Consider the following 26760-nt stretch of genomic DNA (forward strand, 5'->3'; position numbering starts at 1 on the left):
CCCTATAGAACATAGAAAACTTTTTTTTAAAAAAATCGCCTGTCTTTATGGTGTGCATGGACTGGAGGGAAAAATCCCGAAGTGTAACCCTCCACCCTAATTGCTCATCAGCCACTTAGAAATCAGTGTGATCCCAAAGAGCAATCTCAACGGGTTGAGGTTACCGCCAATGTTAACCATCTGTAGTGCTTTCCATCTGTTTTCAACAATGCTGCCTAGAGGCACCGCTTTTTACCTGAGCTTTTAGAACCAATGCCTCTCACCTGCTCAGATACTCAGCTTTGTAATTTATTGCAATTTCTCTTGTTCAGGAGGCTTTAGCAAAAAGATCCAGAGCACTTTATCGAACACTGGAAATGAGTGGTGGAAGGGAGATGCAATTTCCACCTACAACCAAATGGCTGCTAATATATATATATATATATAATATATATATTATATATAATATATATAATATATATATATATATATTAGGGAAATGTACATAATATTGTTAAAAAATACATTCTGCAGTAAGATCCAAAAGTACACACAGAAAATCACAGTAATAAATTAAAAATAGCACAACAGCCATCCTTCAAAGAAGGAAAGAGATACTAACAAGACAGGCAAATAACCTTAATACATGGCCCAAGTCTGAGTTTTCAAAATTAAGTGTCTGCGTTCAAGGTAAAAGCCTGCTCCTCACACCCTGTCTTCTGAAATTTATCTCACCGAATTCGACAACTGGTCTGCATTCACTTGCTCTTCATCTTTTCATTGGGGCGATTAAAAGCACTTGACCAAGCCCCTCGATAGCTTTGCCGACCTTCCGCCGACACACTTCCTGCCGCTGCTTCAGTTCTGCCGTCAGTCTGATTTTTCTCTTCCTCAGCTCACTGATTACACTGGTTGCAGTGACTCCTTCCACAACAGTTTTCTTGGGTTCTGGCCGGGCGAAACCAGTTTTAATGGTGCGCGAACACTTGCCTGTAAAAACAAGCCTGTATGGGCCATGCACTTCATCGACTCCACAGGGACTACTCTGGCCTCTAAGATCCGATAGTTTCCGCCTCACGGTTTCTTGTGCTCTTTGGACAGTCCTGCAGAACTCCTTTTCACCCAGTTCTTGCTTTCTTGCTTCGACCTGTGAAGAGAAAACAATGATCAGGTTGTGTTCGCCAAAACAGCAAAGCTAAAACAGAGCTTCATTGTATGAGCTGGAAGACAGGGAGAGTTCAGTGGAAATCTGGGTGCCAGTGGAAACCCAATCCCCACGACCATTTTGGTTTACCATTATCGTTTTTGTACTTTTCCCTCTCTTATAGTAGTAAGTGATAATGAATTTATACAATAAGGGTTTAAGAGGTGGTGTAAACTATAAAACATACAGACATCAAACTCTAAATTCATAAACCTCATGTCACCCACCTGGTATGTAGCAATCAAATGAAAGACAATGCTAAGAGATTTCACTGTAGGTCGTGGTTTATGCCAGCACTGCTTCACACTGTTGCCATGCCAGCATGCAGAGCCACAGGGGTGCTCTGCCAGTGGATATTTATTTATTTATATTATTTGTTGTTATTTGTAGTTCACCCTTCTCACTGAGACTCGAGGAGTAATCCTCCTTCAGTCCCAGAGAGAAAGGTGAACTATAAATAATATATAGAGTGCATTACAGCATTCTGGTCTCAATGTAACTGTAGTGTGAATCCAGGTAGGCAGCTCAGTCATGTCAAGGTTGGCGGCCATCTTTCAGGCTGAGTTGGGAGAAAGACTTTTCCCCCAGCTGCATTTACTTCCTTCTCTAGCTGTAGTTCTGGATCTAGTATAAGCCCTATACTCTTAACTGAGCCTGCAAGTGTCAACTGAAACCCCATTGAAGGTGGGAAGCACAATATCCTTCAAGATCTCTGCCTTCCCAACCAGGATCATCTCTGTCTTGTCTGGCTTCAATTTCAACTTGCTTGCTTTCAGTCACTTTATCATAGATGTCAGGCAGCGACTTAGGGCCTCTACTGCATCACCAGGAGAGATACAGAGCTGGGTATTATCTGCATATTGATGACATCCAGTACCACAGCTACAAATGATTTCTCTTAGTTAGAGGGTGAATAGCATGGGGGTAAGACTGCACCCTGTGGAACCCTGCAAGACAATTCTCACTGAAGATAGCTGGTCACCAACTTAAACCAGACCAATGTACATCCCCTGATACCTACTTCTGCCTCCAAACATCTCAACAAGATGGCATGGTGTTCTGTATCAAAGGCTGCAAATAGGTCCAGGAAGTGTGTCCATGCTTGGAGAAACACTGGCTCCCTGGATGCTTTCAGGTCCTGCACCCAGACTGAGCTGTTAATTTACTAAAATGCTGTATGCTTCAGAAAGAAGACTGAAGATTTCAGGATATGATTGTGGATCTAAAGATCTACACATAACTTAAGCACATCTTAGAAATCTGCATAGGCTTGCACACAACAGCTAAGCGCGTGTGTTATCATCCTGTTATATGTGTTATATACCCTATTTTACTTGAGTAAAATACCAAGGACATTTTGAAAAACCAATACATTCACATCTCTGTATCTAGTTTAAGGAATTCTGCAAGGAATTCTGCCACATACAAAATCAGTCCAGTCAGGGAAGGGATGTAAGACGTCATCTATCTGAATGAGGAGTGATGTACATGTGATGTTCCAAATCATTTACTGGAAACGGTAAATAATACATACATAAGAAAAAAATTATTTGTAATTCACGAGTTGGGTAAACAAACTAGGTTGCAGAATATTCTTTCCTGACCATCATTTTACGAGTCTTCAAATAGGATAGCTAATGGTTCTGAGACCTGCCTAGCTAAGCCCCTTAGGATCCTTGAAGCTCACTGTCTTCAGGTTCTGCTGAAGTGAATTAATTCAGGCTGACATGCACTCCCTGGTATGGCTTCCTAATTTCTGCATCCAGGAGCTGCATCTTGCTGTGTTTTGGTAAGACAAACTCATTTCTGATAGCTAATCACACCAAGAGGGAGGGAAGGCTGCACGGTACAGCCTGATCGTGTCGGCTCTTGGAAGCTAAGCAGGGCTGGTACTTGAATGGGGAACCACTAAGGAGGGCTCTGCAGAGGAAGGCAATGGCAAACCACCCCTGCTTCTCACGTCCCTTTAAAGCCTCCTGTTGAGATTGCCATAAGTTGTCTGCGACTTGACAGCATGTACATTCATAATCACAGCAAGAACATATGCAAGGGAGAACCTTCCCAAGCAAACAGGGAACTCTTACCACCCAGCACACAGCCTACCTCAAAATTACACCCAGCACACAGCCTACCTCAAAATTACAATCTTCCCCCATTATCCATCACAAAGTGCTGAAAGTTAAAGCATAACCATTCCTAAGTCCAAACAAATGGCATCCACCCACCATTTTGTAAAGTTTCACAGCTTCCACTGACAAAGTCATGGCTCCCAAATGACATTAACATTTCCCCATTTCCAAATCAGGGCAGTCTTAAATGCACCAAACCACACCCTTTGGGCCCTGGATCGCGTCAGGATCAGTGATTTCCTGCAATTAGTGAACAATATGCGCAGCCCTGGCACATACATTTTGAAGCAAGGTGTTTCATTCAAAGCCACCTCAGGAGCATTAATTGTTATTTTGAGACACATTGAAAAGCAGGAGGCTGTGGGACTGCAGAAGGCTGATTTCATCCCAAAACAGGTGGTTCTTAACAGAAGAAAACAGAACCCTTTGAAAGGTGACTTAATCTAAGTTTTGAAGCTGGATGCTGGAAAGAAAGAACTGCATTACGAGTAGAGTGCCCAGAAATAGTAAGAGAAAGCACAGCCATTGTGTACTCAAATTAGTTCTCTTGCATTGTATATTGTACGCTTCTGAGTCCTTTTGGGACTCTGAAAGCTTTTACAAAACAAATGTCCTCAGTTTCTGTCAGGGAATGCAAGGCACCGAAGTGAAACACATCAACGGGGAAAAATATAGCCAAATATTATCTGCACTTTGAAAGAAGGTGAGATTAAAAAATCCAAGTAAGTCAGTAAGTCTCTCCTAATCTTTACCAACAAATCTGGTTTTTAAATGAACCCAGCTGAGTGACTGCAACGATTCCTTAATATAACTATTGACGAATGAGAAAACACAAGAATGGTGAAAGAGAGCAAAACGCAGAGATGCTAAGCACATTAAGGCAAAACACAAAACGAGATTCTTCTCAAAACAAAAGCAAACCAAATCAACAACAAAAACTCAATTAAGACACAAGAATTTGTTTGGAGATAATCAAGTGCTGGTGTCTCTGTGATATTGCAGAGAACAAGAATATTAGCGGGGGGCATCCTATTGAGACAGTGGGATACAAACCCTCAGAAGGGACCAACTCCCAGCAGATGAGCAGATAACTTCTCATACTGAGGATATATCTTGTAAATGAGTTGCATCCCTCTAGTTTTCAATGCCTTTGTTGCCATCACACAGCCTAAAGATTTTGGTAAAGTGGAAGAGGTAAGACATATCCGTGCTTTCCCTTCTCAGATGACGGGCTCACCATCACATCCGTTTACTCAACAACATTCCAGCTTCCCCATCTGATGTTTCCAAGCACATTACAGAGAAGACAGGAGAAAACTGGATAGGAGCTCTGTGCTGCTTATGTAGCAGATCTTTCTGCTCAGGAATCTGGAAGGCGGCAAACTCTGTTCCTCAGTACTGCAGTTAGGTGAAAGTATATGCCCTTGACCCGAAAGGTGGCAACTACATGGGTAGCATCTCTGGTATTCTCCTAGCGCATGAAATCCTGGCTTTAGGCCTGTGACAGCAAGGAAGCACAGCCCATCTTTGGAAAGGGCACAGGCACAATCTGGTAATATCTGTTCTCTTAAATCTGACAGGTAACGTCTGTTCATTTAAGATCTCTGGTATAAACTCTAGAATTGGTTTTGTTAGGCATTATGCTCAATCTGAACTGCACAATGGACAACATTTCCACCTTGCTTGTATCCCTCATATGTCTGGATATAGTTAGGAGAAAGTATTGTTTAGGAATGTATGTGGCCCATTCAGTCAATGTTGGCTTCATTGCTGTCGTGAGCGCACAAGCAAAGTTTAGAGCCCTGATAAAATGCCAAAGAGGCATCTCTGGGTTTTCTTGGGAGGATGGTCCAAAGGTGGCAGAACCAGCCCAGCTAACCCTTCCTGACTTTTAACTGATGGACCCTGCAAACTGTACCTAAATATATCACAATCTGCTCAGTCAAATTTGTTAGAACATGCAGCAGAAGAAGTAGGGGGGTTGATGATATGAGTTCTCTAACTAATGTCACGTGATTCAGGTCTTCGATGTCTTTTACGGAAGTGGGAGGAGAACAAACGGAGGCTCTAAAAGAGAATTCCGACTTCAGTAAAGCCAACTTTCTGATCGACCCTTACCTTTCCTTGGCAGCTCAGTTTCCTGCACCTTACGAGTTCACGCACCATGTCACCGAGGGCCAGCAGATCTTTCTTGCATCTGCCAATTTCTTCCGCAATCCTGTCAACACTGTAGCATGTCACGCCAGAGCTTGGTGAAATAATGCATTTGTGACGTTCGTTGTGATGTCTTGTCTCTTCCGCTTCAGGACCCAAAACCGATTCCTGAAGGAGTGGTTGGGGGGGGGGGGGAGATTTCAAAGGTTCATTACTTTCTTTTGCAGTCCATAGTTTTGTACAGAGGCTCGCTACCATACTTGACCTAAAAATGATACATTTTAAAACAAGGTGAATTAGACCTGACCTAGTGAATTTTAGATACTAAAACAAGGCAAGATTACATTACCTATTTGTCAAATAATATGCAGTTCTCAAGAGACACAGATTCTGTCCTCAGAAAATACAAGGCAGCTCATTCCCAGCAAAGGGGATTGCTATGTTCTTGCACATGGGAATGGTGCTACAGCTGCCCCAACAGGAAGGAACACAAGTCCGCTAGGTTCAGAAGATCACACACTGACACAGTATCAGCACTGTACAGCAGTGTCCTTGTTCTAACAAGTTTACAGGGTGCAATAACCAATCATGGTCAGTCTCACCCACCAAAAGATGTTGTTGTTTTTCGCTTGTAGGACCAGGTTATCAAACTGGAAACCAAGGAGCATGCTCCTCTGCATCAAGGAGCATGTGTTACTCTAGTCTTTCCAAGCTCATTCCTGGAATCCAAATTCTGGCCTACACCTCAGAACTGTCTCACTGGTGGCGATCAAGTCAGCAGGTGTGGGCACCAGCTCCTTCTTACTCAGAAACTTACCTGCCCTGTTTTTAAAATGGTTTTAGAGCCACAATACAGCAGAGTTTTCTCATGCACCACCAACTTAAGCCGTCACCCTATACCCATGCAGGCTAAGGCTCCACTAGAACATTAGATGCTAACACATCTCTGCCACAATCATTAACAGCCCACAGCAAATCATCCCAATTAATGTGGTTTGCAGCATGTGCTTTAATGTGGCGCCCCAGTTAATGACAGAAATTAGACCCACTGACCTCTGAAATCAGAGGAGAGTTCATGGAGGAAAACAACGGAGTGCTAACCAATGGTTGTTTTCCCCAATTGGATAATTTCTACTCTGATCTCTGGGGGAAGGGTTGAGAGAACCCTGTACCACCATCCGCTTTTAAAAGACAGATGTTCCTGAAAATGAAATTCCTACACTTACTAATTCAGGTAACTTGAACATTGAGCTTAGTTCCTTAAATTATTAAATTAGGTAATAACTTGCTAATTAACGAAGTGTGAAAACAATCAAGTAGCTTCTTGAATTCACTGTAAGTATTTAAATTGGATAGTAACCGGGATGAAGAAATTCTGGGATCTGGTTGGTAAACCCACATTCTTTCTTAGGAATTTTCTAGCTTCTTAAAAATTCCTAGGATTTCAAAATCTTTTACAAGTTTTGGTTATAAACCTTAAAGACAACACATAATTCAGTACACATGTTTTTAAGCTTGGGAAGTATTTTATGGGAAGACACTTTATCCCAGTACTATTTAGAAGAAACTTATCGCTAGATGCCACTGGTTTTAAATAGTCATTATGTGAAAACAATTTCCTACAGCTGAAAAAGTATTGAAGGGTCATATTTAAGCAGAATGGATATACTTGTTTCTCATGCTATCTTATTGATTTTTCACATAATTCAGTGCCATTCAGGGAAATCTGCAATTCCAAATATGCTACCCGACTGCAATTTCAGGCAGTTCCCAAAATTTAGTGCCCTGTAATGGTACTGACATTTAAGTATCTCTCTTTGAAAAAGCCATTTTGATTATAGCAAACTACGTACTGCCATATTTTAAAAGGCATAAAGGAAGAACAGGCATTTCTATTTGTGATAATGAATGAAAGGAGGTTTTCTCCTATCAGCTGGAATCTCATTGTGCAGTCGAGACAATGATAAGCAACTAAATGACTGAACAAACACTGGCTTGGATCCAGACGATCATATCTGCTAACAGAAAGCACTTCCATTACTAGAATGGGATTCCCCTTGTCTGTCCCCTCCCACTCCAGCCCATTAATCCCCAAATGCTGCTCCTGGAGGACAGGGGATGCCTCCCCCCAAACCCCACGACCCTGGAATCTGTATGCTGAGCTGCTTCCAGAATGGAGATAATTTTAGCTGCATTCACCGTGGCAACAGAGCATCCACAGGGAAAATTTCCCTAACCTCATCCCTACACAGCTGCCATTTCCCCCTGCCACTGGACTTTGTTAAAAAAAAATCAATAAAAGATATAACATCAACATAGGAGTTCCCATTTTTGCTAAAATTTTTGGTAGTATATTTTTAATCAATGTTTAACTGTGGATGGTTTTAACTATTATCATCATTTATCTGCATATTTGAGCCAACTCAAGCCTTCTGGGGAAAAGGTAGAATAGAAATATTTTATGTAAATGTAGATTCTCTTGTACATTGCCTAAGTTTTATTAGACACTTAATAAAATGTATTGTTCACAATCATTTGCCTCTCCCCCTTCTTACTGCGCTCTGCATTTGATGCCTATCTGGAAGGAGGAGAGAGCAAAGGAAGTTTATGTACGTTATTTTTAAAACTAAGACAAAATTATACTACATTTCACAGTATTAATTTTATTTTGATGTGCATATTATCTATTGACTGGCATATGCCACCCTGAATTTGAGAAAGGCAGTATAAAAGGTTTAAAGTAAAAACATTTGCACCATACCATCCAATGCCAATACACCAGCTCCAAGGGTTTCCACTTGAGAAAGGCTTCCAATCGGGAGCTTTCAGACTCCATTAACTGCAACATCTGGGAGGGGGGAAAAACAGTTTGGCATTATTACTGGTCTGTAACTGCAGTGAGAGGGCCTCTCTCAGCTTCATACAATTCTACACCACTGCAATTCTGAAAACAGCTCCCTGATCCTGAAGACAAAATTGTATTACTTTATGCTGGGGGCTGCAAGTTATGGCTCTAGAGCCAAATGTGACTCAGTACGGAACCAAATATTGGCTTGAATCCCATCTAGATTTCCATGGGTGCAGGAGTCGGGACAATTTTTGCTGATAGCTCCCAGTTGTGGTAGCCCCAAACACATCCTGAAATGCTGCTCCTAGAGGATGGGGAATTCCCAGGAATAGCGGGGGGGGGGGGGGTGGAATCAGCGGTCTCCTGCAGGAGGAGAGGGATTGGGAAAACTTGCCCCCACCCACGTGTCGGTGGAAAGCTAGGTGAGATCCAAGCCATGGTTCTTTTTAAAAAGAAAATTAAATCATTAAGGTACATTGGAAGGATAAACGTGATGCTAGAGTAACTAGAAAACAAAAATTTTTATAAGAGTAAAGGACTTCTTAGACCTACTTTACAAAAAGGGAAATAATCGGCAAATAGTTGCCAGTAATCTAAGTATGAAACATGCACAGATTTATGCCAGTTCACTGAAACAATCATACAGGGTGCTCCTGTGTATTTTGTCAGATGGATCTCAGGTGTACCACTTCTTAAAATACACAACACAACTATTAATTTTGGGGCTGCAGGAATTTATGGATTATTAATCAAGAGGTTACCTGTCAGTAATATTAAGTTGCATATTTTCAGTTATGCACATGGCTCTCATATATTCTTTATTGTTAATCTCTTGCTCCAAATGTTGCCATAATTTGGCTCTTTAATTGTAAAAGGTTGCAGACCCCTGCTTTACAGAAATAAAACTAAAGCAATTATTATTATATTGAACATTTGCATAAGGCTTAAGTGCCTCGAATATATTATTGTAATATTCTGTTCAACCCTTTATCAGCTGCCTTTTAGCAAACCGAAAAGTTGGGCCTGAGTAGCTTGGCACAGGCCACCAAATGATTTGAACTGAGAACCTCTGTTTCGTAATTCACATTCTTAGCTAGCCTACCATGCTATGGATTGCCTGGCTCTTACTGAGGCCATAAACCTGTATTTGGGCTATTCCCTTCCGTTAAGTGAAAGCTCATCCCCCCCCTGCCCCCGCCACACACACAACAAATGCCGCATCAAAAACGACCATGGCAGGATCAAGGTACATCTGTGCTGGTCAAATAACAGCCTGCTAAGCAGTTTGTGAAGGTGCAGGAGCCTGGTGAGAGAGGGGGCAACCCCACAGCTGCCAGAGGCACACAGGTCAGTGTAGCCACTAGTCAATTACAGGCTTAGCAAAGGAGTGACCCTGCAGAGTCCATCCAAGCCTTTGCTCGAGCTAGGAGTCAAGACAGACACATGAATGGTATAGTGTATTGGTTCAGAATGTCAGACTAGCATCTGGTAGGCCCAGGAAGCAAACGGGGTGACGTTGGGCCCATCACACACTCTTAGCATAACTTACCTCACAGGGTAGCTGTCATGAAGATAAAGAGGAAGAAAAGAGAACCATGTGAAAAGCTGCTCTGTACCCCCATTGGGTTGGTGGGGTCTCCATTTAATGATGGCTACGAGCATAGATGGCTTTAAAAGGCAATCGGACAGAACCAAACTACAAGTGACAGTGGCCTCTTGTCTAGCCAGCATTTTAAAAGCAGTTGTAGCTCTTTAAATATTGCTGCTGGGCTTGGCTCCAGATTGTGCAGCATGGTAGACCCCGGTCTCCCCCCCAACACACTCACATTTTCAAGCACCAAAACAGTGAAGATAAAAATTTTGAGGGAAAGGGATGAAACGGGTGTTTTGCTTAACCAGAAGTGGAATTTATTTGTAAGTACATATATGAGATGGTTGCAGAGTAATGAGAAGAGTATTACTTCCAGAACAGCTTTATAAGCTTGGGAGCTTCAAAACAGTCAAGTGTTCTTAAAGGTAAGTTCACAAACCCAGTCACAAGGACTTATTTTTCCACACAATTCTTCACACACGGTGGTGGTGGTGGTGGTGGTGGTGGTGAGGCCTCTTCTAAAGAAACCATCATTGGATCCCGCTGACCCAGTCAGTTACCTCCCGGTCTTGAACCTCCCGTTTCTGGGTAAGGTGACTGAGCGGGCGGCAGAGAAACAGCTGCAGAGATTCCTGAAGGATGCCTCGGCCCTGGATCCTTTCCAGTCCGGCTTCCGCCCAGGACAAGGGATGGAGACATTGCTGGTCGCCCTCATGGATGATCTTTGCAGACACCTGGATCAAGGTGGATCGGCACTGCTGATACTATTAGATCTTGCGGCAGAGTTCAAAACAGTCGATTACAATCTTTTGACCCACCGCCTCACCGATGTGGGGATACAAGGGATGTCACTACAGTGGCTTGTCTCCTTTCTCCACGGTTGGGGACAGAGGGTGGCGCTGGGGGAGAAGTTGTCATCCCACCACCCGTTGGTATGCAGTGTGCCGCAGGGGGCAATACTCTCCCCATTATTGTTTAATATCTGTATGTGCTGCCTCTCCCAGCTGCTGTGAAGCCTCAAACTTGGGTGTCACCAGTATGCTGATGACACCCAGCTATATCTGTTGATGGACGGCTGGCCTGGCTCTGCCCGGATGTCCTGGAGCATGCTTTTGAAGCCGTGACTGGATGGTTGAAGCAGAGTCAGCTCAAATTAAAGCCCACAAAGATGGAGATCCTGTACTTGAGTCGCAGGTGTGCGGATTTGGGGCTCTGGCTTCCGGCCCTTGCTTACGCCAGTTCCAAGAGTCAGGAGCCTGGGGGTGATCCTAGATGCCTCCTTGAAAATGGAGGCTCAGGTCGCAGAGGTTCTCAGGTCTTCTTTTTTCCATCTTCAACAGACCAGGCAGCTAGACCCCTATCTTTCAACCCGCGATTTAACCACAGTGATTCAGGCAATGGTCACCTCTAGGTTAGATTATTGTAATGCACTCTACGCAGGGTTTCCCTTGAGTCTGATCCGGCGGTTGCAGCTGGTCCAAAATGCAGTGGTGCGTGTCATCACCGGAGTGCCTAGTAGTGCACATATAACATTGGTATTACGCCAGCTGCATTGGCTGCCAGTAGAGTACCAAATCAGATTCAAGGTTTTGGTACATGCCTATAAAGCCCTATGCGGCCTGGGACCAGCATATCTATGGGACCGCCTCTCTATGTGCCCCAGAGGATGCTCCGATCAGGTGATAAACAACTATTAGTGGTCCCTGGCCCCAGGGAGGCCCGCCTAGTCTTGACCAGAGCCACGGCCTTCTCAGTCCTGGCCCCAACCTGGTGGAACACTCTGTTCAATGAGACCAGGACCCAGTAGGATCTGTTATCTTTCTGCTGGGCCTGTAAGATAGAGCTGTTCCGCCAGGCGTATGGGCTGAGGCTGAGCTGGGCCCCGACCAGCTGAATAGAGGAGAATGGGTCCCTCCCTACTAGAGGCATCAACCATCGAACTTTTAAAGGAACTTTTTAAGTGATGGCTGAGTGGCAGATTGCTTGATTACTTCTGTGCTGCTTTCTTGTATCTTTTAAATATTTACATTGTACTGTTTCTATTGTTGTTTTAAATTGTTAAATGCAATTTTATTGTAATGTTTTTATGGAGTGTAATCCGCTCTGAGCCTGCCGGTGCGGGGAGAGCGGGATAGAAATTGAAACAAATAAAATAAATAAATAACTCTCTCCTCTAAACCAACAGACATAGATTCTCTCAGGCTTCTACACAGATTGCCCGAATGAACTAAACTTTCCCTCTGCTGCTACTTAGGTTGTGTTCATCCACAAAACAGAACGCACTGATCTCCACACAGATTGACTAAGTTAGACTTAATGAGAAGCTCTCAAGCTTCCAGACAGTTTGCCTGACAGCCAGAATGAACCCTTTTTCCTCAGCACTCTGATTAAAAATTGCAGTTCACGCCCTCTGGTACAGCTAACAAGCAATCTCAGCATGCTCCACTCACCCATCTGGCCCTCTTCTTTCTTCCTTCAGAGGCCTGCACCTCTAACTACAGTAAACACATGTTCAAATCTTCACATTCATATACAGAAATAAAACAAACATACTTGTTTACATGGCAAATCATTACAGTAGTCCTTAATAATGTTGCTGTTACCTCTGGATTGAAATCTGAGAGTGCAGGATGTAATAATAACAGCAGCAACAACAGTGTGCGTATATATCGCCCTTCTGCACAGTTTAGTGCCCACCCAGAACAGTGAACCAAATCAGTGTTATTATTATTCCCATGATACCACTGGGGAGCTGTGGCTGAGAAGAGTGGCTTACCCAAGGCCACCTGCAGAGTTCATGGCAGTCGTGGGAGTTGAACTAGCAGGATGCTGATTTGTAGCCCAACCACTTAGCTCCTATGCTACAGCAGCTCTCAACGGCATAGCCAAATAAACTACTCCCAGGTAGGTTCATGTTGACTGATAATGAGGGGAAATGTTGGACTTAACTTCGTCACGAACAGTATCCTACACAAGTGAAAAAGACCCTTCCCCCCTGCATTTCCCACCCCTCCCTTGATGAGTGTCAGATCTAGTCTCATCTTTTTCTGCTAGCTGTCTCACAGATAATGCAGAATCTGAATATTTTTAGCTCTAATGCTTTAAATTAGGGTGACAGTGCTGAATCTATTAAGAAAAAAAGCCCTGTAGCAAGGCTAAAAACTTGTTTCAGAATCTGAAACAAGTCCCAAGCGGCAGGAGTAACTGGGATTTTAAATTATTAGGAGCTAGTTAGGTTTTGAGAGTTTATTTTTACACTTCATTAAAAACACACACACTTCAACCTGCACCGAGTCTTATAGCTGGGACCAGAAGCGAATTTTAAATAAATAACTGGAGATCAACAAAACCCCAGGGTTTTTTCATAGAAAGACCTCCCTTCCTCTCTAATTTGTTCAAGCTGTCATTCGTGTCTCTGGCAATGTAATGTAATGTTTTGGCAGCTCTCCCAAGTGTTACGATTTGGAAAAAAAAAATCAAATGTTTACAGCCAGAAGCTCTTAGAATATTCATATGGGGCATCTCCAATTAAAATTCCATATGCAAAAATCGGTGTTCGATGCATCACATCCATGCAATGTCTTGTAAACTTTTCAAGGATGAAAACTGAACTGTCCATTTTTGTTGCAAATTGGCACAGTTGATCAAGCATATCATGCTAGGCCAAAGGAAAGGTGGAGAAAGTCTTAAAGGTTATGTGGGGTCCAAGGAACTACAGGTTAAAGCTAAGATGCTGCCCAGTTCCCTCCAAACCAGAATGCAGTCCAGGTTCTGGAGAGCCACATTTTTTTCTGGATCAGAGCAGCACTTGCAAAGTTCACTGTATTCTACCCTGACCATAGCATCCCATCAACGCACTTGGGCAGAGGAAAGGCTTGCTGAGCGTTCCTGGGAAAGGCTAGCAGTGCCTTAGGAGGCCTTCCGGAAACTGGGTGGCCACATGTGCAGAGGCCTCCATACGGTTTGTGACAGTTCTAGAAGTCTGCACATTTGTAGCAAGGCATAGCACAGCCTGAGACTACCCCTAAGCTATACTCCCTCTTGTTAACGTTCTGCTAAGTTAATGATGAAGCTGACCTGACAATGAAATTGAGCCTACATTGGCTACGAGGGCCTAATCCAGAGTTCCTGGTGGACTTCAGGGAAGAGTAGATTGGTTAGAGAAAGTGTGGGTTGAGCTAGCTATCAAAGCCACTTGGGGGCCATCTTTGCTGTTTCCTCCCTAGGCTGATTTTCTCTTGGAGGGGGGAGCCAGGAGGATTAAATGAAAGGCATGGATTGCTGCTCAGAGAGCATGGTTGCCAAAACACTGCACTGGCACGGCAAAGTGAAGCTCCAGGTACCATCAGCACGCTGAAGCGCTTTAACCAGTGCACCTCCGGATGCTTTCGTTCTTCAGTAAGCACACCTTAGATATGTGACTAAAGCTTTTCAGATTCAGAAAGGACACCACTCCTGCATGACCAGAAAAGCTGTTTGTAGCCTAGGGGCCTTTCATGGCAGTCGCTGTTTAGAGCACAAAAGCACAATGCTTCTTGCCCATCTGTCACACTACCCAAATGTCTTTCCTCAGGGACGTTTCTATTGTGAGGATACTGCATTTCCCCGCAATAAACATGATATATTCTTTACCCGAGGGGAAATGGGATTCTTCCCTCCAATAGCACGTTCTCTGCATCGATTTATGATTTTATTTTTTATTAGAAGGCAAGCATTCCAATGCGGAATCAATCCCGGGCAAAATGCTCATGTAGCCTTTTTGTTAGCAGGCAAAAAAAATCAGCAATGGCTATTCTTTTCCTTACAGACATCAATGTAAACCTTTTATTCTTATTTTGGGGATGTCCATTTCCCTCTCCAGCAATGAAGCACATGTTTGTTTGCTCGAAATGGGACCAACAGCCTCTCACAGGAAGGTAATTCTTGCCACCGCCATCTCAAATTAATTCTCTAGGAACTAGATAAACTAAAAAAAGATAGGTGAATGGAACACCCGCTGTTCAAAGGCAGTCCACCTCTGAGTGCCAGATGCTCGGAAGTGAAGACAGTTATCACGTTAGGAGCTTCCTGTAGCACCTGAGCAGCTGCCTTTCAACTAAAAGCAAGATTCAGAAGAAGGCTGCATTTTTTTAAAATAACTTATTAAACAAAAGAGCAAACATCCAGTATTGTTCCCTGAAAGCAGTCGGGCAAAATATGCAAATTCTAAGGAACTGTGACAGATGACCTTAATGAAACCAAGCAGCCCTGGACACACTATATTATATATACACATTTTACAGGTGGACCTTGAAAGGTCAGTGAAGAGAGGATTCTGAAACCATCAAAGAACTAATTTAACATTGAGTGGCTAAAAATGAAAGGAGGGAGAAACAACAATAACTGTATATGCACTGGAAAAAGAAGATATCTGAAAATTCACACATTGAGCTTCCTTGCAAGATATGATCAGACTATGTAGATCACGGTCAGACTGATTTGCTAAAGCGGGTCAAAGAGACTGGCCCATGAAACGGGATGCCACCATTCACATGCAGCACGAACTGGCTACACCTGCAGGGGTCCCCAACGTCGGGCCCAGGGTGCTTGGTATCTTTCCAGGCGCCCGCCAAGAGTTTTTAGAAAGTGCCTGGGACCAAATGAGGCTTTTGCCCAACGGGGCCATCGGACCTGGAGATCTGATAAACTATGCAGCAGCAGCCACCCCAGCACAGGAATCTTCTCTGCATCACTGAATGTAAGCTGTGTGTATGCAGCAAAGTATTTTAAAACAATACGTTCATTTGAAAAGCCCCCGCGCCCCACCCCCGCTAAACAGAGCTTCTGCCTGAACAGTTGAAGAGTTACTATTACAGTTTATTTATTTTATTTATGTCATTCATAGTCGGCCTTTCTCACTGAGACTCAAGGCGGATTACACAGTCTGAGATTAGTATAATCAGTATCAAGCACATTTCAATACAGTATCAAGCACATTTCCATAAACAATGCCATAGGGTAAATAGTACAAGTTTACAGAGATATAGCATTAGCAAGAATCCAGTACAGAGCAGAAAAAATACTGAAGCAGAACATAATCAATTCTAGGACTACTATTAGGCAACATGGAGCACTGGTGGTACATAGAGGAGTACATATTTAAAGCAGTAGATAATATGTAAGGCGATATACTGAAGTCTATGGTCCCTAACTCATTAGTGAAGCATCTGAGACCCCATCCCTGCAATACAGCCCTCCCATTTGAGTAAAAAGCCTTTTTGAATAGTTTGGTTTTGCATCATTTACAAAAAGCCAGGACAGTGCATAACCTCACTCCCGAACATTTTGTGGCTGGCTCCGCCTCCTGCAGCAACCATTTTGTGGTTGTGTCCTGTGTCAGAATTCCAAAGGTGCCCACAGGCACCAAAAGGTTGGGGATTCCTGCACTACAGCGATGCTGCCTCTGGGACACCCAGAGATTGTGGCCATAGAGAACTTTGGGGCATTGTGCCAGAGGCATTTCGGATGCCAACTGCAACTTGCTCTCTGAGTTTCAGAACAAGGATCTTTTAATCAACAAAAAACACAGAGGGAATAAGTTGGCATTAGGGAATTCTAACAGTGCCTCACTGTCCGCTTTGATTATTGTATGAAACCAATGAACCTGTCATAATACAAGTCCTGTCATGCCATAACAACCTCTTGTTCAAGGACAATTCCACCTGGTGTTCATTGCTGCAGTTTTCCCCAGATTTCTGAAGGGCAGACCCCTGCTGAATAGAGATCTTGAATCTTCAGGGGTCTGGGAAAAAACAGGTTCAGTGTAATCCAGCTGTGGGAACCGAACAGGTAGTCCAGTAGAGAAGGCTGAGTAACCATCAACGGTCTTCAGTTATGCTCTGCTTCATAAAATGATGAGATTTAGCTTGTTTTCTGCAATTTAAGATCTGACCATCTGTCCCCACTATACCAACTTAGCTCCTCTGTGTACCAATGGAAACTACTTCACTGGTAAAGAGCAGACAGAGTCAAGTCCACCATCAGATCATTATTCCAAAGGCAAACTTAGTCTTCAAGAGCATGACCACTGGCTTTGATGGATAATCCTCCAGTGTGTTCTGGAAACACAGGTAAATCTCCAGAACAGAGGCTGAAAATATAACAGTTATGTGAATTCCACATACAAATCAGCTCAATGCATATATCTAACTTGGCTTTCACTGATTAGCAAACTACCTACTTCGTTTATTGCCTTGAGCAACTTAAGAGCTAGGGAAGGATGAAAATGAAATAAAGAAAGCAACACAGGTATAACATATGATAAAAATCTTCAGAGAGAATACAAACTTTTTTTTATTAAGTACGTGCTAAGCTTTTCCAGAAAAGGCTCGGCATGACTTTTCTATTTTAATTGAAACACAATTGCTGCCTCACTATCAGTTCCACCTTTTTTCCTGTCAGAACTAACTCCCTCACTTATAATAAATCAGAACAAGTCACCTCACGGGAACGCTTCTGTGAAAATTTGTTCTTCGATTCATTAAAGGCAAGCGGTGTCTCCTCTGGTTAATTCCAGAGCCTTCCTCAGGCTCAATACGTCTATTCTTTGAAGGATAGCAAGCAGACAAGGTAATTTATAACACCCGCTAACAACAGGCATATTTACAGTAAAACGCGCAAGCTTTTTTCCTGGGTTTCATTCCAGGTAACCTCTCTGGAAGTGTTGGCATGCTCGGGGAATGACACAATTTCTTCTACTATTTGGCGCTATACGTACGAATGGGAGCTAAAGCCCCCCACTCTGAAGGGAGAAAATGCCATTAAAAAGTCTTTTATTAAAACAGGCACGGGCAATGCAAAGGTGTTTCTCTCAGGACTCAAGGCTGCTTACAAAGGCAATGCCAGATTGTAAAAACAGAACAAAAATACCAAAATCAAATTATACTTAACGGGCAGCCTACGACCACTCATCTTCTACATCTCCCACAGAAATGACAAATTCTTAGCCACTGCAGAAGTCTCCCCAAATTAAGACGCCCTGACACACTTTACCCAAAAAAAAAAAGGGGGGGGAAGCGCAGGAGCCCTCTGCCCTTGCCTGAGCTGCAGAGGAGTTGACTGCCTTGAGAGACGGCACAGCAAAGAGGTGATCATCTTAGGAGCAAAACTGGTGCGCATGGGATATATCGGGAGATGCAGTCTCTTAGACCCCCCAGGTCATTAAATGCTTTAAAAGTAAAATTCAAAACCCAGAAAATCCACGTAATACCTTGGCCAAAAAAAATGTGCAAATTTTTGAGCTCACCAGAACTCTTCATAATGCTGGATGTTATAAAATTTTAAAAAGGCATTAAAAAGTCAGATTGGTCACGTCAAGATGGTCTGATCTTGCGTACGCCCTCAACACAAGCAGGCAATTAGTTTCACTGTTGCTAGCATGATTAAAGAAAATCGAACACCTTAAGGGCCCAGAAGCAAAGAGGTAACCAGGGTAGTTGGTGAAGCATCGGTGTTATATGTTCCAAATGGCCAGCCCTAGTTCTTAAGCTAAACTCTGTAATTTTAAAATATTTTTTTCAATTGTCGAAAAACAGTTGACAACTTCCCTAATAGCAAGTCAATTTCTTTATTTACATTTCTGCTGTGCCTTTCTTCCCAGTGGGGACCCAAAGCAGCTTACATCATCTTCCTCCTATCAATTTTATCCTCACAACAACCCTGTGAGGAAGCTTAGGTTAACAATGTCCTTGGTCTAAAGTCACCCAGCAAGCTTCCATGGCGGAATGGGGATTTGAACCTGGACTTCCCGGGTCCTAGTCCAACACTCTAACAACTACAGCAAGCCGGTTCTCAATGTAGGGCTATCCCCAGGTACAAGATAGCATCAATTTATTTTTTAAAACATACAATTTGCATTCAGTCAAAGTTAAAATGTGCAAAAAGCTTCAAAGCCAATCTCTGAGTAGCCTGATGTAATAAACAAAGAAAGAAAACAACTGACATGAAATTTGCAAGGGGAGGAAAGGGGGAAAAAGACAAACGGAAGACAATTAGTGAATGACTAATCTTTTTAAATGATCTTCTTGCAAGCTGCCTCCACCATTCATGAGAGAAATATTTGTACTGAAAATTTTAATACAGATAAACAGACCAACAATTAGAAGCGGTAACTTCTTGCTAGTTAAAGGCAGGATTCTACAGAGAGGCCAAAAATTATATTAGCTTCAAGTGGAGGGGCCTAAAGAACAGTTTTCAGTGCCTGAAGATGGTGAACTTCTTGAGATCAGAATGTGAGTGCATGAGAATACATGTGGTCATTACAGAGCAGCTGGACATATGTTAGTTTGCCACGAACGCCCCAGCATGTCTGGAAGCATCATAAAACTTTGCAACCTATGGCACATCTTTCCCCTGGTATCTACAGGCCTCCTTGAGGTCCAGTTTATCAAGAAACTAACCACCATGCCACTGAAACTATGACCTAAGAACATGAAAATGCCCTGCGGGATCACTCCAGTGATCCATCTAGTCCAGCATGTTGTTTTAGAGTGGCCAACCAGTTGTCCTAGAGGGCCAACAAACGGGGCATAGGCTCAATGCTTCCCCTGAAGCTGCCCCCTAGCATGGGTTTCAGTGGTTCACTGCCTCTAAATGTGGAGGTATGGCAATGACCCACTCACAGCCTTTCACACACTCTGCCACCCACCCTAAGCCTGCTTTCACAGGCTTGGGGCTTCCCAGGCAGGTAAAGGCTGGGTCACCCCATGCCACTTGTCTAGCTTGCACTACAGCAGACAGAGAGTCTTGACCCAAATCCTTACAGGGCCCCCTCTTTCCTCTGCCAGATTTTAAACTAATAAATTAGAGTTAAACAGAGAATATTTCAATATAACAGAACAAGTTTGTAATCAGCTGTGTGTGTTGCCTACCCTCAGCAGAGTCAAAACCCTTCTCTTTGAGCAGCTCCCCCAAAGCCCTCTCTCCTCCAACGGACACTTACTCTCATTGGCCTAGCATCCCACCCACTTCCATTGGCTGTCTCTCGGGAGATGTGGAGCTGGAGTCAGTCCTGTCCAACACAGGTTTTCTTTATTTATTGTGGTTAGCAACCACACAACCAGCAAGTCCCACGTTACAGGCAGAGTACATCAAGAGGATTGAAAACAGTAGTGAAATTCAAATATATACAAATAGTAGTGAAATCCAAATATATACTAATTTACTGGGGGAACCTCTTCAGCTGATTTCCAGAGCATCATTATGACACACAAGGAGAATTACCTGCATGCAACTATCTGGATGTCTCACAGCATCTGTTTCCGTGACGGAGAAATGGCCAGTTGTGGGGTTAGCATGAGAACCGATTGTGTATGAATGTACCTGGAACAAAGGTTTGAATTACAAACAGTGATGAACATGCACTGCCTCTCACACTGTCAATTCTTTCATGCTGTCAGCACGTATTAGGGGTTGGTGGGTTGTATCCAACCAACAGCAAGTGGAGTGCCACTCACAGAACCCCCTTTCTACACATATACACACCATTAGGGTTCCCAACCCAGCCACAGTAAATGCCTGAGATTTTCAAGGTGGCACCCAGGAAGAGCAGAGCTTAATAAGGATGTCATGCCCCTTTGGGGTGATGCTTTAGGCTGGCTCCCCTAGTCTATATGGTTTTTGCCAGAAAGACATGGGGAAATTCTTAGAGCATCACTATGTGGAGGCCATTTTTTTCTCCTGCTCTTCAATTCCTCAGGGACAGGAAATGGAGGCTTAGAACAAGTGAATCCCTGCTCCTGGTGGGTAAATAAGAGACCTACACCCACTCCGCTGCTGCAGCTCACTCCTATCCTAGGGTTCAGGGGCTGGCCAGAACAGCACTAGGTGTAATGCAAGGGTCTGTAACAGGAGAGCAAAAACATGTAACCAACTGCATTTGTTCCCTGTCTCAATATTACTAAGTACTCTTTTGAGCCTTTAAACTAGCTCGACACAGTCTGAATCAAAAGTACCTGAAAGACTGCCCATCCATATGCACCCATCTGTACTCTAAGACTGTCGGAGCAGGTACTGCAGTGACAACCCACAACTGCAGAGATGCATTAGGTGCGGACCTGCACCGGGACCTTCTCTGTGGCCGCACTAGAATCTAGAACTGCCTCTCTCAGGAACAATTTCTGGTCCCTTCACTACAGGCCTTCTGACACCAGATGAAGACTTCGTTTGGCAAGGCTGTTTAAATTAGATTAACTCTTCGATTTCAATTTGTGCTTTAAACACCAAGTATAGGCTAAATCTGCTTTAACTCTCTTCTTAGACAAGCTGAAAGAAGAACTAGAAGATTCCTTTGCCATTTTGATCCCTAAGAGTAGCTACCTTGTGCCAGAGTTTGCACTGCTCTTGCTGGTCGGTGTGCCAACTCCGCCACTGAAACTGCAGGCGGCCATTTAACCACTGCAGGTATCGGACATCTCTTTGGCCTTTCGAGTGGCTTTCCGGAGCCAGGTCTTTCTCTTCCTTCCAGCTTTTCAGAGTTGTATCACACTAAGATTGAGAGACAAGAAGAAGCAGGGTGTTTTAAAAAATGCAGTGTGACTGACTGATTGCCCACATCTCGTCTAACTGTCCTGTGAGGCTGCAATTCTAGGCACACATATTTGAGAGTAAGCCCCATTAAAGTGCACAGGACCTGTTCTGCACGGAGGTGGGCCAAGAGGGGCTTGCCTTAGGCAAGAAGGAAGATGTGAACCGAAAATGACCACTAGTTCTCTTAGACAGTATGCCACACCAGCCCCTTCCCACCTCCAATTAATCTCTCTCAACCTGTTCCAAATAGTTCCCCTTATTACATTTTTTCTCCCCCCCCCCATGCCAATTTGTTTCTCCCGGTGCCCTCCTCCACATCATCCAGATTTTTCTTCTAATCTTTCATTTCAAATGATGACATTACTTAAACAGCTATTTCACAGTGCTTCTACGAATCAGAAAAATCAATTGACATTTAAGCCAGGGTAGGCGATGATCTGCAATCTTCATAGCCAGTGGGTCAGGCAGACTCAAGGGCCCCAGAGAGACACTTCCTGCAAGTACTTACTACAGCTCAGCTGCCATAGCCTCCAAGAGGTCTGTGATGGATGTCTGCTCTGGTACCAATATGTTTTAAAAAATGTTTTTATTTTGAGGAGCTGGTTACTCATTGAGCAGCAGCCAACCGCTTGCTGCGACCAGCTCCCTATCTCCGCAGCAATCAATCGCACTCACCAGTGTTTCCATCAAGTGACTCACCAAAATAAAAGGGTCACCAAACTTCCCAAGCCCTAGGAAGATGGGCAAAGAGACCAGCGTGCTGCAACAGACTGAAGCAATCCTGGTGGCAGCCATTTTGACCAGGATATGCAACTAGTACGTTTAAAAACAAATGGAGAATGAAAATGTCATCCCCAAATGTGTATGCCAGGGCATCAAGCAGCAGCAATACCATTTTATTTATTTAGTACATTTTAACCTACCTTTCCTACAAAGAATCCAGGGAAGTGGACATTGTTCTGTGTGGCTCCATTTTCATCCTCACAACAACCCTGTGAGGAAGCTTGAGAATGACTGGCCCAAGATCACCTTGCGAAATTCATGGCCAAGGAGGGACAGAATCTGAGTCTCCTAGATCCTAGTACGATGCTCTAACCTCTACACCACACTGGCTTCTAGCATCTGCTCAAGGCACTACAAGGCTATGCTCAGAAGCCAATTTTTTAAAATTGTTTTAAAAGATCATGTTGCTCTTCAGAATGCTACTAACCAGGAAAACTAAAGAACAAAACACGGTTTCTCACCCACCCTTGGTCCAAACTCATGATGATAAAAGTTTCCTGTAGGTTTCAACAGGACCCCATTACAGTGGTACCTGTGGCATAATTAGGCTCCCCCCCTCCCCTCTCCTAATTTAAAGATATCATATCCTTGTTTTCTGTTGCATTTAAGCTGGCTAAGTGTCTGTTCTGCAGCTTGATCCCTGATATGGGGAGGGCGCTGCAAGGCATCTCTGCATCAGGAAAGCTTCGCGGAACAAGCTCCCTGCCTAGAAGAGGCAGCGTTGCCATGCAGCTGCCACCTGCTGGCAAATTGAGTGAGCACAACAAAAGTAAAGCGGACAAACATTAGCTCTCCTCGCAGACGTAACTGAGAGGTATTTTAAATTGCTCCCTTCAAATGCTGCTTGCAAAAAACCTGGGCATTCTCATGAAATAAAATTTTAGTCTCCCGCTCCTAACCCTCGGGGGCCAATTTTAAGTCTATGAGGACAATTTTCTGTTTGCCGCATCCCAGTAACTAAAAAACATGACATTTACTACTGGAAACAAGGGACGTATTATTTATCTGAATTATCTGTAAACTGTTCTCAATAAAAACGGGAGGTGGTTTTATCATTGTAGCAACGTCCTAGGATAGCAGATTCTGATGGCCCAGGAGACTTACGGATTGGCTTGGGAAGAAAACCAGCCTGTTCCTTATCATGTCTGTGCGTGTGCATGTGTGCACGTGTGAGAAAAAGACAGAGAATAAAAGTTGTATCTCATTGGGATCACTGAAAGAACTTTGGCTCTTCCCTAAAACGCTGACATTTCGAGTTACTTCTCTTTCATAGGAGAAATGCAAAATCCCCTCCGGTGGGTTAACAGTGTTCTGCTGGAAACCTGGTAAAAGCTTCTTAGAGGTGGGGTGGTGGTGGTATGTGAAGGCAATATCCAAAACCTCCACTATATACAGTGCAATATGCTAAACCTCCACTATATACTGGCTGGGAAAGGCAGCGGTATATCTATTCTAACAAGTACTCTTCCACCACTTTCCAGGACTTTGGGGAAAGGCGGCACAAATACCCTTCTCTTGGTTTTTGCTAGAATTGAGGCAATCGGTGGATAACAGAGAAGAATGTGCCTTTTCCTAAAAGGCAGGACAAGCAATATGGATAGCCAAGGAATGTTAGGAGCTATTCCTTTAAGCTCCCTGACCACAAACCAGCACTGTTCGTTCCAATGAAAAGAGCTACAGAGACTTTTTTTTTTTAAAAAAAAATGAAAGTTGGGAATTCAGAGGAACTAGCAGATTGTGGCAATAGATCATTATAACATTGTTGCGCTACAGCACAACAGCAATTACTTATTTTTTTAAAACCATGAAAAAGCCCTCTGGTGCTGTGGTTGGGAAGTGGCCATGGATGCTGAGGCAAGGAAAATGGCACAGATGTGGGTGGGATCTTCTAAACTGTGCATCTTCCCACCTGGACGGCTTGCTAATGTACGTGGTCTGCATTCTTTCTGGAAAAGATCGTTCCAAACTAGGTCTGACAAAGAGCATACCATGGACAAGTAAAGCCCGGAAAGTGGACAATTAGGAAATACTGTGAACTTGCTCTAAAACTTCCGCTATGGTTTGGAAGCCAAGGTGGAGGAAAACCTCTGTTTGCATACTCTGTGCTCAGTTTGCTTGTGTGGCTTAGTAAGATAAACCTTTCTGTCTTAGATCTAAAAGCTAGCTGTAGTTATCTTTGTCTTTGTATTCCTCACCCAATACCCCTGACAGAGCAGTGGAACTCTTTAAGAAAAAATGAAGGGAAAAAAACCAGAAATAAACAAGCACCTCTATTAGCCTTCATATGAAACGACCATGAAGACTTACTTATCATTGACAAACATTTAAGGGTATCTAGATAAACAGCACTTTAAAAGGAACAATTACCAGAAATAAAACAAGATGGGTAGCCGTGTTAGTCTATCTGTAGCAGTAGAAAAGAACAAGAGTCCAGTAGCACCTGTAAGACTAATAAAATTTGTGGGAGGGTATGAGCTTTCGTGAGTCACAGCTCATACCCTACAACAAATTTTGTTAGATTTATAGGTGCTACTGGACTCTTGCTCTTTTCTACTGCTACAAAAATAAAAAGAATGTATGGAGAGGCAATGGCTGAACTGAATACATGGCATGCTTGGAATGCAACCATATGTTTTATATACCATGAGGATTGCAACCATCTGTTTGTTCCTGACTGTGATCAGACTGTGTAGCAAACAACACCTGGGGCCCAGGCTAGGGAATTCTGCTCTTCCCAGTCTCCTGAATGATCTCATCTTACATTAAAGAGAATTCCACTTTCAATGGCAAGCAGAACACGACTACAGTGCAGCTCCCAAAGGCTCTTTCTCAGCCCAATCATGTTTAAGAGCATCGTTTTGTGACCCCTCCCACAGAACCCAACAGGACACTGACCGTTACTGACACTGGAAGCCCAGCCCAATTTCAAATGAGAAAAGTCTTTTGTTCACTCAAGAATAAAGAAACTGATCTGATGTTTTCTTATAATGAACATATATGGAGACAAAAACGGCAATTTTCTTGCCGCTATAGAGGGGCAAGTTTTCCCACTAAGTTCTGGATTTTGGTGATCAACAGAGCAGCCATTAGAACAGGTGTTTGCTGAGAGTTACAGCAAGAGAGAGGCAGGACGCTACAGTAGCTGGCGTCAGATGGAGGCAACCCAGATTCAAATCCCACAGTCACGAACCTCATTGGGTTACCTTGGGTCAGTTTCACTTTCAGCTTTCCCCGTTACAGAGCTGTTGTGAGAATAAAGAAGGGAATGGTAGCCTTATTTCCTAAGAAATGGACATTTCATCAGGATAGCTTTCTCCCGTTTTCCTTTTAATGACCTGGGTCAGGGTATCTAGCCATTTCTATTAGTAGTATAGAAAGCAGCCTCTTGGGAAGGCACTGTGCAAGGACTACTTACTGCTGTCTCTTGCAGAAAACAGACGTACAGTGCTGTATAGACTTCCAACAGCAAGGCTTCTAAATAAAATTGGAAGTTGTTCCAACTCTTCCTCATAACCCTGTGGGACGGGTATAACAACTTCTGCTACCCACCAGGGTATTTTCCAAGGGGATAGTTTGAGGATGCAGAATGATCCCTTAGATTTAAAACAGTGATCACATCCACACAACCATCAGGGAAAAGTGCTAATACATGAGAAGAAATGGAAGATTTTGTTAATGTCCTGGGTCACCATTTACATGCTTGGACTCTCCTCCATATGGGACCTTACTGATGTGAACAGTGATGAAGAACGTTTCCCCTGAACAAGTCATTACACTAAGAAGGGATTTTGATAAAGGCTTCTCCATCGGTGTAGTCTTCAATGGCTGGCGTAGCATTTTAGTGATGAGAAATGTCAAGTTTTGCAATGGAGTCTCAAGGTAGTGGGTAAATGACTGATACTGGGGAAATGGATATTCTCTGAACAATCGCTGTTCATTGGATGGTGCTTAACAATGGTTATTTTACCATGGCAAGTCACGGAATGAACTATGCCTTGGAATTCAGTATTGCAATGTTTCCAGAAGATGACACTGTGAAAGCACTTTTTTTTTTTAATGATCAAGGCCTCAAAGTTTTAAAGGACAAAAATAGCAACAGACATAGAGCCTTCTTGGTCTCTTTTGTCAAGAAACTGCCTATACCTGATCTCTTGCGTGGCCTTTTTCAAACATTTTCAGGCTCCTGACCTAGTTAGAAGCAGAAAAGGCCTTTTCTTCTGGGAAAGGGCAGTCACGATGCTACAAGTTCTCAGACACATAAGCATGAGATGGAACTAGTCACAGGTGCAGAGTACAGAGCTTCAAAAGCAGAGCTCAGAAGGGAGTTTTGCACTCAGCACTCCATCTCATTAATGCATAGCATTCTGGGAGTGGAGTGACTAGCTGCTAATTGTGAGGACATGCCAGCTACAGAGACATCTTGTCACAAGGTAAGCGACTCACTGATTGGTCAAGCTGGTCAGGCCATACTATGGGCAGGTGGCCTTAAAACTTAAGCCCTCATTCT

At 43.4% G+C, this 26760-nt stretch overlaps 1 protein-coding gene across 1 annotated transcript in view; it reads right to left on the minus strand.

Moving 5' to 3' along the window:
- Positions 1-480: 480 nt before the first annotated feature.
- TEDC1 (tubulin epsilon and delta complex 1) overlaps positions 481-26760 on the minus strand; it is a 36500-nt gene continuing 10220 nt past the window's right edge. The window contains exons 4-8 of the mRNA XM_054980326.1: positions 21261-21428; positions 20166-20264; positions 8228-8314; positions 5431-5634; positions 481-1126 (exon numbers count right to left, since the gene is read on the minus strand). Coding sequence (XP_054836301.1) covers positions 749-1126; positions 5431-5634; positions 8228-8314; positions 20166-20264; positions 21261-21428 — 936 coding nt within the window. The 3' untranslated portion in view covers positions 481-748. The remainder of the gene's footprint in view (positions 1127-5430; positions 5635-8227; positions 8315-20165; positions 20265-21260; positions 21429-26760) is intronic.

This window comes from Eublepharis macularius, chromosome 5 (assembly GCF_028583425.1).
Source record: "Eublepharis macularius isolate TG4126 chromosome 5, MPM_Emac_v1.0, whole genome shotgun sequence".
Lineage (NCBI taxonomy): Eukaryota > Metazoa > Chordata > Lepidosauria > Squamata > Eublepharidae > Eublepharis > Eublepharis macularius.